General features: G+C 41.3%; 1 protein-coding gene across 1 annotated transcript; it reads left to right on the top strand.

Annotated features, from left to right (window-relative positions):
* Window positions 1-1,821: 1,821 nt before the first annotated feature.
* LOC107497614 (keratinocyte differentiation associated protein) lies at window positions 1,822-4,781 on the top strand. The gene is made up of 6 exons (XM_016119620.2): window positions 1,822-1,924; window positions 3,297-3,335; window positions 3,441-3,482; window positions 3,652-3,696; window positions 4,374-4,421; window positions 4,701-4,781. The coding sequence occupies exons 1-6, from the start codon at window positions 1,838-1,840 to the stop codon at window positions 4,737-4,739; spliced, it is 300 nt and encodes a 99-aa protein (XP_015975106.1). The 5' UTR covers window positions 1,822-1,837; the 3' UTR covers window positions 4,740-4,781.
* The last annotated feature ends 10,794 nt before the right edge of the window (window positions 4,782-15,575 follow it).

Genomic DNA, 15,575 nt, shown 5'->3' with positions numbered 1-15,575 from the left:
GGTGTTTAGACGTGTTTGGATCATCTGCTGCTTTAGATGCCAAAGTGTTCTTCCATTAGCATGTCTAATTAGAGTTGATTGTATAACATCAGTTTTCTTTTGTCAATTCTTCATTCCTTTTGCTCCTGGGGTTGACCCCATGCTGACAGAATGGTGGTTAATGAGTTCCTTCAGTCACTGTTAATCAATTAGCAAGAATTCGTTACACATAAAAACGTGTGTCCTCCAGAAAACCTTTTGGGAGGTACTCCACCCACCTCATTTTCTCATTTGTCCCCTCCAGTACCACCAACTGCACATGACATCCACTCCCACGAGGTCATCTGTGCTTAGCGAGTGTCCCTCAAGCATCGTCTCCTCAGGTAGCCCTGAAAGGAGGGAGACGCCATTATGAAAACAGAGGAGGCTTTCTAAGGCTAAAGAAGGATGGGGTATTAGGGGCAGCATGAGAACTGAACTGAACTGCCAGCTTCTGGGGTTCATGAAGATTGTTTATGAATGACTGTGGCCCTCCCACCCTGGGCCTGCCATCTGTGTACATTGCATCGGGTTGGGTAAAGAGGCTCATTCTTAAATAAGGTCTTGATTTGTCCTGGCAGCATCAGTAGATATTCTAGCACCTCCTTATTACACCAGGAACTGGCTGGGCCACCTGAACCTCATTGTGGAGAGGGTTGCTTGATTAGGATGTTTTGTCACTTGGAGGTGATACAACTCCTGAACTGGGGGAGTAGGGGTGGGAGGGCGTGGCGTGGGATAAACTTAATGTAATGGAGCAGGCATTCAAAGTTCAGGGTCTAGATCCCATTTCTAAGTGGTTAGCTCTAAGACCTGTTTTGCTTTTTTGCCCCTATTCCTTGTCTTAGCTCAAAACAGTCATTGCGCTGAAGACCCAAGAGTAAGAGATGGGCAATTGGATAATGGAAGGGATCCAGACCCAAAGCAAGAAAGGTGGAAGGATGCTTGAATTCTAACATATCCAACAAATGTTGGCTCCGCCTGTACTCTGTGTAAGCCATGGTACTGGGGAGATATAAAGGTGATTAAGATATAGTTCCAGGTCTCAAGGAACTTAATGTTCTAAGAGGGAAATAAGAGAAGAACATAAGTTACTCTAGGTGCAATGCTAGAGAGATACAAATGAATTTATATGGCAATTCCAAGAAGGGCAAAATGTGTGGGAGCAGAGGGATGGGCACAGAGGGAATTAGGGAAGCTTCATCCAAGATGGGTGTTGGGTTCTTAGAACTGGAGATGAGAGAAGGTTGTTTTAGCAATATGGAACTGCATGGGCAGATGCTTGGAGGAGGAAAAAGAAAGGTATATTTATTTGATAAGGAGTCTAATTTGGCCAGAATGTGAGGTATGTGCAAAAGAAGTATAAGAAGAAAAAGTTAAAAAGGCAGGTTAAAGCCCGAGCATAGAAGCCCTTCAATGCCAGTCTAAAGAGTTTAGACAGGATAGAAAAAAAGCCTGAATTATAAGAGAGGGATGAAGGATATAAGGAAAAGAGACAAAGACAAAAGGAGAGGTTGCTTGAGTGCCATTGCCAATTCCTTGGAGGGACAGGTCCAACCTGTCTCAATCCCAGCTCCATTTGCATGAAGAACCCCATTGCCACCTCAGCTTCCTAGTGCCTAGGGCAGAATGTAAATTGAGAAATCTAAGGTAAGTGGGGAACAGTCCACACCTCTCCACCCAGAGCCCTGGGGGTGGGTGACAGGATCTGGGGGTGAGTCAGTTGGGTGGGGACCCCATTTCTGCTCACATCTGCCTCCCTGGGAATATAAAGGGCAAGCAGTAAGGCCCCGCCTCAGAGCACCCCAAACTTGACACCATGAAGATCCCAGTTCTTCCTGTCGTGGTGCTTCTCTCTCTCCTGGCGCTCCACTCTGCTCAGGGGGCTGCCCTGGGTAGTTCTGAGGTGAGCACATCACCTGGGTTCTCTTCTACTTACACTTATTACCTCACTTACTCTTTGATTTCTTTATCTTCTCTTACTAGATAAGTGGTTCTTATTTTTGAATATTATCGGGGGCTGAGTGAGAAGCTGGGGCTCTGAGGGAGGGAAGAAGGGAGGAAGGAAATAAAGCATTTCTGGGAAGATCTGTAGGGATGGAGATGCCGATTTTTCTGGAAGGGATGGTAAAGGATGGGGTGGAGGCTGGACAGCTGAATCCTAGCAAGAGACAGGGGCTAAGGTTGGTTGTCTGGGTTCAGCCTCACCTTTGTTTTATTTGTATCCCTGGGAATGGCTTCCTGGTGACTGGAAGTTCCCTACTATCTCTGGAGCCTAGGCCATAGAAGCATCCTAATAAGCCAGTCTCCAGCCAAGAGGAATCCTGAAGCCTCTCTATCCCCTTCTTATCCCAAGGTGGGGAGACAATGTGTATACTGGACTTAAAAGTCAATGACAGGGTCACAGACTCAATTGCTTAGGATCTAAGCAAGTGATGTCAGTGAATAAGAGGGCTGGGGTGGGGGGGAGGGACTCAGGAGAGGTGCAGTGAGCTTGCCTGATCTAAAAGGGGACAGTCTATATTCCATCTTACTGCTGCTAAGTAGGAAAATGTACCCAATGTGGACAGAGTTTGAAAAATTTCAGGAGAAACTGAAAATCCGATTTATGAATTCTTACTCATCAAATGTATTTAATTCAAATTTATAAACAAACCAGCCAAATTATTGTGAGATCTCAACATTTGGGTCTAGCCTGTAGGCTAGCTGTTTGTGACCTCTGTTGTGCATAGTAAGAAATAAGGGACAATAAGCTGGACAAGTTGGGAGAGCAACAAGATGGGCTGCAATGAGGTCTGGGGGAGTTAGCAAATCGATGAGGGAAACAGAGACTTGAACTTTGGTGGCAATAAAATCACAAAGCAAACCAACTTCAATCAATTCAAGGAAGGCAGGGCACTTTAGCAGTGTGGCTCCCACCAGCATGCCAATGGCCTCCACCCAGCTCTCAGGAACACCTCAAATTGACTGCAGAACAACGCCAGCTCGTTATTCTTGGGAGGAGTCCTCTTTCTCCACCCTTTCCATCTGCTGCCTATAAGGATGCGGACCTGGGTTTTTAACTTCTCTAACTTAAACCTGCCCTTCTCTTCATCTTGCACATCTGTCAGCATCCGCAGTGCTGGAACAGAATGGGTTAACTGAAGCCCCATGTTGGAGAATAGGCTATCTGCTTGGGGACTGGCCTCTGCAGGAAGGCAGAGCTAGCAGAGAGGATTTTGGGAGAGGGATTTGCCATCATGTGGTCATTTGTCTTCTTTCTTCCTTTCACTTTCCAGGAAGAAACCACCATTGGTAACTATGCAGCAGGACCTGAGGTAAACACCTGTTTCTTCACACCCCAGCCATGAGTTTGTCCTGTCTTTCATGCTCCTTAGCAACTTTTGCTTTTTTGCTTAGCAACATCTTGCTTTTTTGCCTAGGCCTTGAATACTCAGTTCCTGAACATCGACAAGTTGCGATCTGTAAGTACAATCTCTAGTGCTGCCCCCACAAATACCCATAACAAAAAGGAGATCCATGCCTTGGGAGCAAGCTTGCAAAGCTGCCATGGTTCCTTCACCCTTTCCAGAAGGCTAGTGGCTAAGCTCTGTCCTTCCCTGGAACTGAACCTCTTCTGGTCTCTTTTTTAAGGCTTTTAAGACTGAAGAATTCCTGAACTGGCACGCCCTCTTTGAGGTAAGTGCAGGGACACTCCTTACTCTCCTTGACTGTCTGCAGTCTTCCCAGGGTAGTGGAAACACGTGCTAGTTCTAGCCTTCCGGGTTGTTTCTTGAGTTCTAGAAGGGAGTACTGGCCGTACTTGGGTGCCGTCTAGCCAAAGGAAATTTCCTCAGGAGGCTGTCATGGTTATACCTTATTTTCCTAACATGGCAGGGCAGGAACAAGGCCACAAAGACAATTCCAGAAAAGGAAGACCTTAATTGGTCAAGAGTTTATTTGAATTCCCTCATCCTCTATGAAGAAACTGAGGTCCTATATTGGGTGGCTTACCCAAACTTAGAAGGCTAAGTCAGTGGCAATACTGGAACTAGGGCTTGTATAGCATGACTCTGCACATACTATGTGCCCTCAAGCAAATGTCCTCAGTTCTCTGAGCCTCAGTTTCCTCATCTATGATATGGGGATGATGACAGTTCCTACCTCAAAAGGTCGCTGTGAAGATCAAACAAAATCATACCTACAAAGCAGTTAGTATAAGGCAGACACAGAATAAGGGTCAAGAGATATTGGTTCTCACTGTAATTACAAAACACCACCACCATCACCACTGCAGAGAGCTCATTCCATGATTGCTTACTGATCCATGCTCACCTGACATGTTACACATCTCTCATTCTCTTTTTCTGTTTCAGACTATCAAAAAGAAGCTTCCTTTCCTCAACTGGGATGCCTTTCCTAAGGTGAGAGGTTGTGGGTGTTAGGAGGGTAAGTAGGTCAGGAGTGAGGGAAGAAGCAGAGGATCTGTGAGGGAGAGTGGGGACAGTGAAGGGAGGGTAAACCTTCTTCTCACCAAAGTCGAGGGAAATCTCAGTTACAATATTTAGAAGCAAATGGGTACTTAGACTGGGGCAGAGATTCCTTTCCATCAGTGCCGCACCCTATCATGGGCTTCCTGATGGGGGACTCCAGCTTCCTGTGCCCGAGGGCCCTGAATTTGACCACAACCTCTCTCCCTCTAGCTGAAAGGACTGAGGAGTGCAACTCCTGATGCCCAGTGACCGTTCCCTTCAAGACCCAGCACTGCTGATACCCATTAAAAGAGAGGGCTCGTGTGGGATCTGATTACCAACCTACAATCACTCTTTCCTGGCTCAGTAACTCCCAATAAAATGTTTTCCAACCAAATTGCTTCTGAATCTATGTCTCTGTCCTTATCCTACTGGGCTCTAGAAAGGAATTAAGATGGAGTGGGCTCCACGTCTGTAGGCAAAAATATTGAATTCCAAGAAGGCAGTGAGCTAGGAGGAAGTGGGAAGGACATATCGAGATGGCAAGAGATCCCTTGTGTCTTGGCTCCTCAGAACTGGCTGACATCCTTGAGGAGCACGAAGCTGTGAGTTGCTTGGTAAGATGCCCAGGGAATTAAATCTGCTCTCTGAACTGCTAGCGCCCTCCTCTCCTGCCTTTTGAGAACCTGTTGCCTTTGGCGGTGGCACTTTAGTATAGCAGAGCTATCTGGAATCCAAGGCTCAGGACCCAGCTTAAATCAATGAGCCCATCTGCCCCCTTTTAAAAAGTAGGTAGGTTTTAAATAAAGAAAACTACTGGCATGACCCTGGGCCTTCTAAGCATTCATTTCTTTATCTGTGAAATAAATGTAGAAATAAATAAGAATGATAATAATGACCTTGTGGTATTGTTATAAAGGTTAGATGAGATAAGGTGTGCAAAACCACTTTCAGGAGGCCAGGCACATAGCAGGAACTCAAGAATTGCTTGTTCCCTCCACTCCCCAAAAGAGCTGCCACAATGACCCAGATTCATTATTTACTCACTCAATCACTCATTCACTCACCAAACCATCTATCCATCCATCCATCCATCCATCCGTCCGTCCATCCATCCATCCATCCACCTACCCACCCACCCGCCCACCCATTTACTGTAAGGGTCTTGAAACACCAACTGGGTTCAGTTTTAGTTCATGCAGATGTATTCTGCATAGAATCCTACATACTCTGTGTGCCTGCTCTGTGTTTTAAACTGTTGAATTAGTTGGGATTGCCACCTTGCATGTGCCTGATCTCATCTGAATTAGTTGAGATTATTTCTGGTTTCTCTTGAAAACTGGGAAAATCAGAGAATAATGGATCTGTGATTGGCTTAAATGCAAGTAACAGCTGCCCTCTTTACACAGGACATGATCTCTAGGTCAGTAAAGTTCTACCTGCCAGGTTTCACTTACTTACATTGTTGTTTGGCCTTTATAAGCAACTGGGTTTGCAAACTATGGCCTGTAGCTTACTTGAGGAAGTAAAATTAAATTCGTGTTGAAGGAGGAAAAATTTCCTCCTACTGTCTTAAATTCTATGGCTGGCTTAGGAATTAAACTGATATAAGACAGATTAACAGGAGAAAAGCATACGAATTTATTTAATATATATTTTTTACATGTACACTGGGGTTTTCAGAAGAAAAATGTAGACTCGAAGAAGTCATTAGGCCCAAAAGCTTATGTACATTTTTATACAAGGAACAACAAATTGTGGGGCTGTGATAACACAAAGCGTCTTGGACTAGGGGCAGTACACTATGGGACAGTGACTAGGAAATATATGGGGGAAACTAGTGGAAGATTAGGGTTATTTTAGTAGGTTTGTTTACAAACTGGAGTTGACTTCCAGACTCTGGTGATAAGATTGTTCTTCTCTTCCTGTATTGGGGGGTACAATCTGTGTTTTAACAAGCTCTGTAGGTGATTCTGATGCACTAGAGCTTGCGAACCACTGAGAAAAGGAAAGCCAGAGAACAACTTATGCAAAATCCAAGATTGTAATTACCTTGTTGGGCGAGAAACCATCCTGTGAGAGGGGAGGAGCAAATGGAGGAAGGGAAGGATGACTGAAGGCTTCCGCTATTAGTGTTTTGACTTCCATACATTATAAGAGAGGGAAAAATATCTTTTCCTTCTACCCTTCTAGGTTCTTGGCTGGTTCTCTGTAACAAAAGATAGATTAACATGAGAAAAGCATGCAAATTTGTTTAATATCAGTTTTATGGGACATGGGAACCTTCACAAAGAAATGAAGACCTGAAAAGGAGGTTAAATCTCTATATTTCTGTGCTGAGTTTGATGAAGAGTAGAAAGTTATGGAAAAATGGGATAGGACAAAAGGAGTATGAGCTTAGTGTAGTAAGCTGTGGGAAGCTCAGCAAGGTGTGTTCATTCAGATTCCTCTTGGGGGGTCTCTCCATCTTGGAGATTAGGGTGCTCCTTTCCTCCAGGTGCAGGGAGCGCATTTCTCACATAAGGGTCCTAGGACCTGCTTCAGGGGAAAGTCAAAAAGTCATTCCTGAGCCTATTTTCTCAAATGACGTTAGTTTTAAATATTCAATATACAAAGGCACCATATTTTGGGGGTAGTGTGTCCTGAACCCCGACAATATACATTTTAAACATATTTATGTATATTTACAATAATATATTATTAAAACAACAGAATGTCTTTGAAAAAGTTGTGAGTGCTGAGGAAATAGAGAGTAAAGTAACAATTTTAGTGTAGGGAGACTGGAATCTGAAAAAAAAAGTGTAGATATGCTTGTGGAAATGAGTGAGGAATGTATTCTGATTTTTAAACAAAACTGACAAAAATGTACCAACATGAGCCAGGTAATTCACAGCATCGAAAGAATAGAAGATAAGACACTGGTTTTCTCTGGGCAATGTGTAGGATGAGGAAGAAACCAAAAGTAATCACACTTCACTGTATACTCCATAAAAACGAGCAGTGCATCTGTGTGCACACTATGCTACCCATTAAACAGGATATAGAGATATATGTTGAGATATAGAACAATCTCTAAAATCTAGTAAAATGAAAAAAGAAAGCGGCAGAGCACTGTGAATAGTATCTTAGAAAAAAGAGAGATGGTACAAATATATGCTCTTATATACAGAAAATGTAGAATAAAACTAAAGAAGTAATGGTGATCGCCTTTTGGGGACTAATGTACTTTAACTGGGTCCTTTTATTGATATTATGAAAAAAAATTTTTTTAGCAAATGCACTATTACATATTCAAAAGAATAATTTAAAAAATGAAAACTCTACACCTGAAACTAACATGATATAATATTGGATACCAATTAAACTTAAAAAATAGATAAGTAAAACTCTGTAATAAAACAAAGAAACAAATCAAAAAAGCCTTTACATTTTAAAGTAGCAGAGACTAGCCCATGAACTGGCCCAGAACAGGCATCTCTTACTGAATGAATGAAGTAGATTTCCTATATATTTCCCCTACACTTTTGCTATTTAAAGTGTGGCCCTTGGACCAGTAGTATCAGCATCACCTGGGCTTGTGAGAAACTCAGAATCTCAGCCCACTCCAGAGCCAAGGAATCAGAATTTGCATTTTAATGAGAACCTGCCACCGCTCCCCACCACCCTCCACCACACTCCTGGCTGCCCCATGGTTCATATGCTCCATGAAGTTTGAGAAGCATTGCCCGAGGCATTACAGTTAAGTACTACTGCGCAGACCACCTAAGAGGTTTATAATCCAGCTGAACATAAAGGAGTGCACAGGTAGAAAGTACAGGATACCACTAGAAAAGATGTGTTCAAATTAAATTCATCAGAAGGGAGAAATTCCTTTAGAGTCAAGGTAAGAAAACTAAGGGAAGTAGTTTTTGAGCTGGGCACTGAAGAATTCATAATGATACTATAAAACAACAACAACAAACTCATTGGTTACCTTTAGAGGGTGTTGGGAACCAATTTATTATTTTGAAAATAGATAAATAAAAGGAAAGGATCATGCATTTATTCTCTTTCCTGTATGAATTGTACCTCAGGACAAACAAATAGTTCTTCTTGATACAAGGATTTGCAGCTAATAAATGCAGATGGATAAATAGAATTATAGTATCATCATTTTGCAAAACTTAATAAAACTATAGATCTAGGCTAGATTAATGACTGCTAAAACTGTCAGGTGAAACACTGACAGAGAACTTTAGAATGGTGAATCAGGCTGACAATCTGTGAACCCATGGATTCATCCAACACTAAAAGAGAGATAAGGAGACTTGCCTTTGCAAATGTGATACAAGACAAGGCACATATCACCACCTATGAAGTATTCTTGCCAAAAGTCAACCCTAAATCTGATTAAAACTCTAGACTCTAGATCTAACTACCAGTTTGCAGGGGGAAAAAATGAAAAATAACTTGGTAAAGGGTTCCACGAGGAAGCACCCCACCCCCCGACTCCAATTTCCCATGAGAAATTCCAGAGAACTAATGACCCAGGTTCTTCAATAAAAACATTGAAGGAGAAAAGGAGAAGAGAGTAAAAATCTTCAAAACAAATTAAGGAATATATTACTTAAATTTGATGTATAGATTTTGTCTGTATCCTAATTTGAACAAATAAACTAAAAAATTATTTATGAGACCAAGAAAATTTGAACACTGACAGATCGACGTTAAGAAATTATTCATTTTTTGATGTGAAAATGGCACTGCAGTTGTGTTTTTAAAAGGAGTCTTGTAAGACGGGGATAATAATGCCAACCTAATAGCATTGTTATGTGATCTGTTCTCTAAGTACGAATCTGTCAGGGTCATGATCTGACTGGAGTTATACAGCATAATCATAACAGCGACAGTTTGTTAATATGAATAGAATTAGGCTAATTTTTATTGCACTCGTTTGGTCTCTTCTAATGAATTCGTACTTAGAGAACATTATGTATCTTAGAGATACATAACGATGAATTTACAGATGAATTAATAAGTTGTTTGGGATTTGCTTCAAAGCAATCTACTGGGGTGAGTAGGTTGGGGTACATATAGGAAATAAGGTCGATTATTACTAAAGCTAAGTGATAGATACATGAATTTGTACCAGATTTTACTTTTGTACATTTTGAAAATTTGCACAATGAAAGTTTTAAACCAAATATTTTTTTAAAACATATTTTCATACCTTTGGAGCAAGAGACAGGACAAAGAGGGGGGTCCCCTCCCAGTGGGAAAAACATAAACACAGAACTGGTAGTACAGAGACTACCAGTATTGGCTGTACTGTGGGTGGTGAAGGCTGGAAATGCAGGTTCAGTTGGATGATGGAGGGCCAGGAATGCAAGGCTGAGAAATTGCCATGCCATCCTGCGATCAGTGAAGAGTCCTGAAGGTGCTAACAACCACAGCCACAATTGCAGCAACAGCCACTCTTATTTGGTTCTTATCACAGCCAGGCTTTATGCTAAGTGCTTTGCATATATTATCTAAGTTGATCCACATAACAATGCTATTAGGTTGGCATTATTATCCCCATCTTACAAATGAAGAAACTGAATTTCAGAGAGATGAAGCAATGTGTTTAGGCACACATAGCCAGTACCTGGCGGAGCCAGGATTAAACTCGCACGCACTTATAATACTACCTCCGCTTTAACTGGAGTAATTCTAACATCATTTGCCTTATAAACTGGGGTTCCATATAAGATTTTGCTGGACAAAATTTCCATTCCTTTAAAAAGATTTGGGAACCACTGCTGAAAATAATGGACAGCTGCCCAAGTCATTTAAGGCAGTGTAGCCTGGTGATTAGAACATAATTTTTAAATTAGTCAGAGCTGATTTCAAATTCTGTTCCTACCAGTTTGTTAGCTATGTGACCTCTGGATTGCTACTCTGTCAGGGCCACCATTTCAATTGTTTATAAAATGAGAATAATACCAACGCTTCACAGGAGGTAAGAAACAATAAATATTAGCCTAATTCTATTCATATTAACAAACTGTCGCTGTTATGATTATGCTGTATAACTCTAGTCAGATCATGACCCTGACAGATTCGTACTTAGAGAACAGATCATCGCAATTGCACTCGTTTGCTCTCTTCTAATGAATGAGGAAACTGAAGCTCAGAAAAGTGAAGCGACTTTCCCAAGGACATCCAGAGAGGAAGTAGAAGAGCCACGCTTTACACCCAGGTTCTGTTAGACTCCAAAGCCTAAGTTTTTAATCACTTTAACTTCCTGTCTCTGTAAGACATAGAAAGCTCCCAGGTACCGAGCACCTGCCATGTGTAAGATATGTACCTTACATTCATGTTCTTATTCAATTCTTATAACTTTATGAAGTAGATATTATTATTATGTCCATTTCACAGAAAGAAAAAATAAAATTCAAATGGCAAAGCATGGCTGGGTCTAACTTTCTGTCACTAAAGCTTCTCATCAGACCCCTGAATGAAAAAACCAGAACTGAAGTACAAAGTCGTGGATATGTGTACCCCAGCAACTATCGTCTTAGGAAAAAACTAGGAACTCTTGCATGTATACGCAAAGAGGTAGGTATAATAATTTCCATAGCAGCAATGCTCACAATAGCTCACAGGTGGAAACTACCTAAATGTCCATCAGTCAGAGAATGGAAAATAAAATATGGTATATCTATCTACTGGAATGGTAGATATCATGCAGTGACAATGAGATAGAGTGACATTTATGAGTGGGCTGCAACTGAAAAACAATGTTAGATGAAAAAAGCAAGTCACAAAACGATACTTACAGAGTGAGACCATTCATGCAAGGCTTTAGAACATGCAAAGTAATACTACATGTTTGTGGGTACCCCCATTTGCAGTAGAAGTGTAAAAACATGGATGGGAAAAAATCCTTCCCTAACAAGATTTGTGTTACCTCTGGAGAGGGCAGAAAATAGAGTTAGGAAAGGGACGAGGGAGCTTCAGCTCTATCTGTAATGTTTTAGTTCTTAAAACAAGTGTGAAGCACACAGGTCAAAATGTTAAGATGGATAAAGTTGGGGGATGTGTACATTAGGCTTTGTTAGTATGGTTTCTCATATTTTTACATATGTTTGAAATATTTCATAATAAAATATTTTAAAGCAATAATCATACCGCAACTTCATTTCAACTTGTCCAAACCCATTTAGCCACGAGGGAATTTTGTGGCTGACACGGCACTCCAGGCAGAAGGAAGAACAGGCTTTGCAAAAGTCTTGAGGCAGAGACGAGGCTTCTATAAATGAATAGAAAAGAGCTCTTGTGTTCGGGGGAAAAAGATAGTAGAAAACGAACCAGAGGTGGAGGTGCGGTGGCTGGCAGGTCACAAGGGCCTAGTAGGCTGCGGTCATCGATAGCTGAAGTGTGACAGGAAACTTTTGCAGCTATTTCCACCAAGTTCTTGTGAAGAATTAAGCCCTAACACTCTAAGGCATTTATTGCATGTAATGGATCAGGTCACCTCCTATTGTATTAGAGAATGGTAGTGGCTAGTATCATCCTTAGAAAAGTGAGAAAACGGTCACTCATGCTATTCTTTTCAGGGCTTAATTCTTTTGTAAGACCACAAGAACAGCTGCATGAGAGGACATTTGGAAAAGATCTCATCGACTGCAGTATAGAGAATGGATGGGATCGAGGCCAAGAGGCAGGAGTAGAAGAATGGAGGTCAGTGAGGAGCCCTTCACAGTGGCCCAGATGAGAGGTGGGAGTGGCTTCCACTGGGGCTGCAGTAGCTGGATAGTGAGAACTGAGTATTTTGGAAGTTGGAACCAACTGAAACCAAAGGATTAGACATGGGGAGGCAAAGGAAAAAGAAGGAGTCAAGGGCAACTACTGAGTTTTTGATCTGAGCAACTGGGTGGATGCTAGTGCCATGTATGGTGACTTGAGTTTTACTCCCAATTCTGCTGGGTGACCATGGGCAAATAAGGGACTTCCTCGCTGCTGAATCTCAGTTTCCTCATCAGTAAAATGGGGATTGACATGGAGATTTGACGAGATCATGCATGAAAAGCATAGTCCTGGCATATAGTAACCACTTGAATTGCTATTATTATCATCGTGATCATTCCTGCGTAACTGGCATACTAAAGTAGGTAAAAATCATGGGCTCTGAAACCAGTCAGACCTGAGTTGAGTCCCTGCATCATTGTGTAACATTGGCGAGGTCAATTCACATCTCTGAGACTCAGATTCCTCTTCTGTAAAGAGGGCTAATGAGATTATACTCCCTCCAGACCCCATTGTGGAGATTCAGTGAAGTCTTGCATGTGAAGTGCTTAGCGCTCAATGAGGTACATAGTAATTGCTCAGTAAACAGGGCCTAAATACTACAGTAATTTGAATTTGCATCTGTATGTGAGTTTGGGAAGCGGAATTATTACTTTATTATTTAAAATAAATATATTTTATTATGAAATAATCCATGCTCATTGGGAGAATGCAAATAGTACGGAATATGTAAAGGAGAAGATGAAAGTTGACCTATCTCCCCTTTCCCTAACTCCCTAAAGTAACCACTGTTGACTGTCACGTAGCCTTTCAGAATTTTACATACACACACCTACATGCACGCATGTGATGTTCTTAGGGAGGCGGTACAAGATAATGGCTGAGAGTTCAGACTCTAGAGTGGCACAGACCCAGGTTTTAGTCCTACTCATGTCACTTATTTGCTATGAGATATTGGGCAAGTTATTTAACAATCATTCTAAGTCTCAATTTCCTTTTTTGTAAAAAGAAAGCCATGACAACACTGACACTGTGCTTTGGTACAAAGTCATCAAATAACGCAAACACAGGGATTAGCCCTGCGTCCATGTGTCAAAGGTCTGAGGACACTTAGCTGCTACTATTATTATTATTATTATTATTATTATTATTAATACCTCTTTACCATTATGGACAATACTGTTTTCTTTATGCTTTTCTGCAACTATTTTCGTAGCTTAATATGATGTCTTGACCCTCTTCCCACACCAAGAATCATCTTTATTTGATGCAGAATTAAGTAGGTGGACCCCTTGCTAACACCTCATCTCTGAATTTCTGTTTCTGAGAGATTCCTGGATGCATGTGAGTAACAGAGGCCACAGCCTCTGTAGTGCCTGGGCCTCCCAGGCTTTGGGGGCAGGTAATAACCTTATATATCCACGAGGTGGCAGGCAGATTTCAAGCGAAGACAGCGAGGGGCACCAGGAACGTGTGGGGCCCTTTATAGCCCTTTATCTCTTTGACGTGTGCCCTTGAGACTTTGTGTGATTTCTGAGGTCACATCTTGCTTCCTTTAAGGGAGCTATGTACCCTGCTTTCACTTTTCACTGGGGAGCCGCAGGCAGAATTCAGACTAAGCTCACCTTAGGTCCCAAGATCTTGATGTCATTGTTTTATAGAACCTGCTATTTAGAGTATTTTGTAACTGGTTTTATGATCTTATTATAGTTTTCCTTTTTCTTTTTATACCTTTTTTGATATATATATATATATATATATATACATACATATACATACACACACACACACACACAGAGAGAGAGAGAGAGAGAGAGAGAGAGAGAGAGAGAGAGAGAGAGAGAGAGAGAGAGACTACTGATTGTGGCAGATGGTTATTTTCATCCCACTTCTTTGCCCATCATACACAGACTGCTCTTCAGTTCTAGGACTTATTTTCCCCTTTTCCAGGATCTAAGTCCCCCTCCCAGTACCAACCTCTTCTCTATGCTGTACTAATTTGGACAGTCTTTCTTTCTTTCTTTCTTTCTTTCTTTCTTTCTTTCTTTCTTTCTTTCTTTCTTTCTTTCTTTCTTTCTTTCTTTCTTTCTCTTCCTTTTTCGTCCCTGCTCCAACCATGTAACAAAACTCAGACACCCTCTTTGCTCGAAGGCTCTTTTAATATTTATTCATATCTTACATGTCTTCCTCTTTATAAATGAGTTTGTCTTAGATTCTTAACGACTTTTTCTTTGAGAGATGACAAACCTTAAAAGTCCAATTTGCAGAGGAAGTGTTGGGAGGAGTCAGACAAATGGTAATGGTGTGGAATGAAAGGCCAAGAAGAAGGTTGGTGATTTCTTTGGCACAGGATAGTCCTTGGCAAGGATCATAACTATATTAGGGCCAATAACAATTATTTTCCTATCTGGCTAATGGGCTCTTGTCAGGATCAAATGAGATAAGATCCTTAAACCACTTATACACATGTGAAGCACTTTATAACTTGTTAGGTATCATTAGCAAAATCACCCACATTCTACCCATGCTGTGGCAGGAAGGGCACTGGATGCAAATTCTGCTACCGAATTATTGATAGTGGGTAACAAGTTTTTTCACCAGCAAATTGATTCAGTCATTTTTTGAACCCCTACCTGTGTCAAGAATGGTCTGGGTACTGTGGATGTATAGGTAAGCGAAATAGACAAATCCTCATTTAAGAGAGGAAGACAGACAATAAACAGGCAAACAAACAAATAATAAGGAAGGAATACTTGAGGTTAATGATGGCGGATTGAATATATTCTTCTCCTTTGGCTCCTTCCTGAAATGACACTATAATGATAGTAAAGAGATTTTTTAAAAAGGCACTAAACCCACAAGGGCAGGGAGAACAAAAAAGAATGCAATGCCATCAAAATTTTGGAAGCTGGAAAGCAGATGAAAGAGTGGTAACTGGTAACTGACTTGGCAGATCTATGAAAGATGAATCTTAAGCCAGTAGAAAAAACCAAGATTCAACCAAAATTCTAAGGCAGAGTCCACATAAGCTCATGAGGTAACAAGTGCCTGTGGAAATGGGAGTGAAAGGTAAGCTTACATAAGGAGATGGGTTGAAAGTTTATTTGAAAAGAATCCTCAGATCTCTTCCCCAATTTCCTATTGTGAGGCAACTGCCTCTCACTCAGGGAAAGATTGGAGTTTTATTCTCTGGAGAAGATAACTCAGAGGGTCTTTGGAATAACATAGTTGCGAGAGAGAGCAATATAGTATAAATAGGAGATTAAAGGAACTCTAGATGTTGAGACTCTCTTCCTTCCCTCCAACACTCTTTTTCATTTGACTCCTAAATTTCTG

The sequence above is a fragment of the Rousettus aegyptiacus genome, unplaced genomic scaffold (genome assembly GCF_014176215.1).
Source record: "Rousettus aegyptiacus isolate mRouAeg1 unplaced genomic scaffold, mRouAeg1.p scaffold_m13_p_14, whole genome shotgun sequence".
Taxonomy (NCBI): Eukaryota; Metazoa; Chordata; class Mammalia; order Chiroptera; family Pteropodidae; genus Rousettus; species Rousettus aegyptiacus.
Note: the sequence above shows the minus strand (reverse complement) of the source record. Positions and strands in the feature narration are given on the sequence as shown.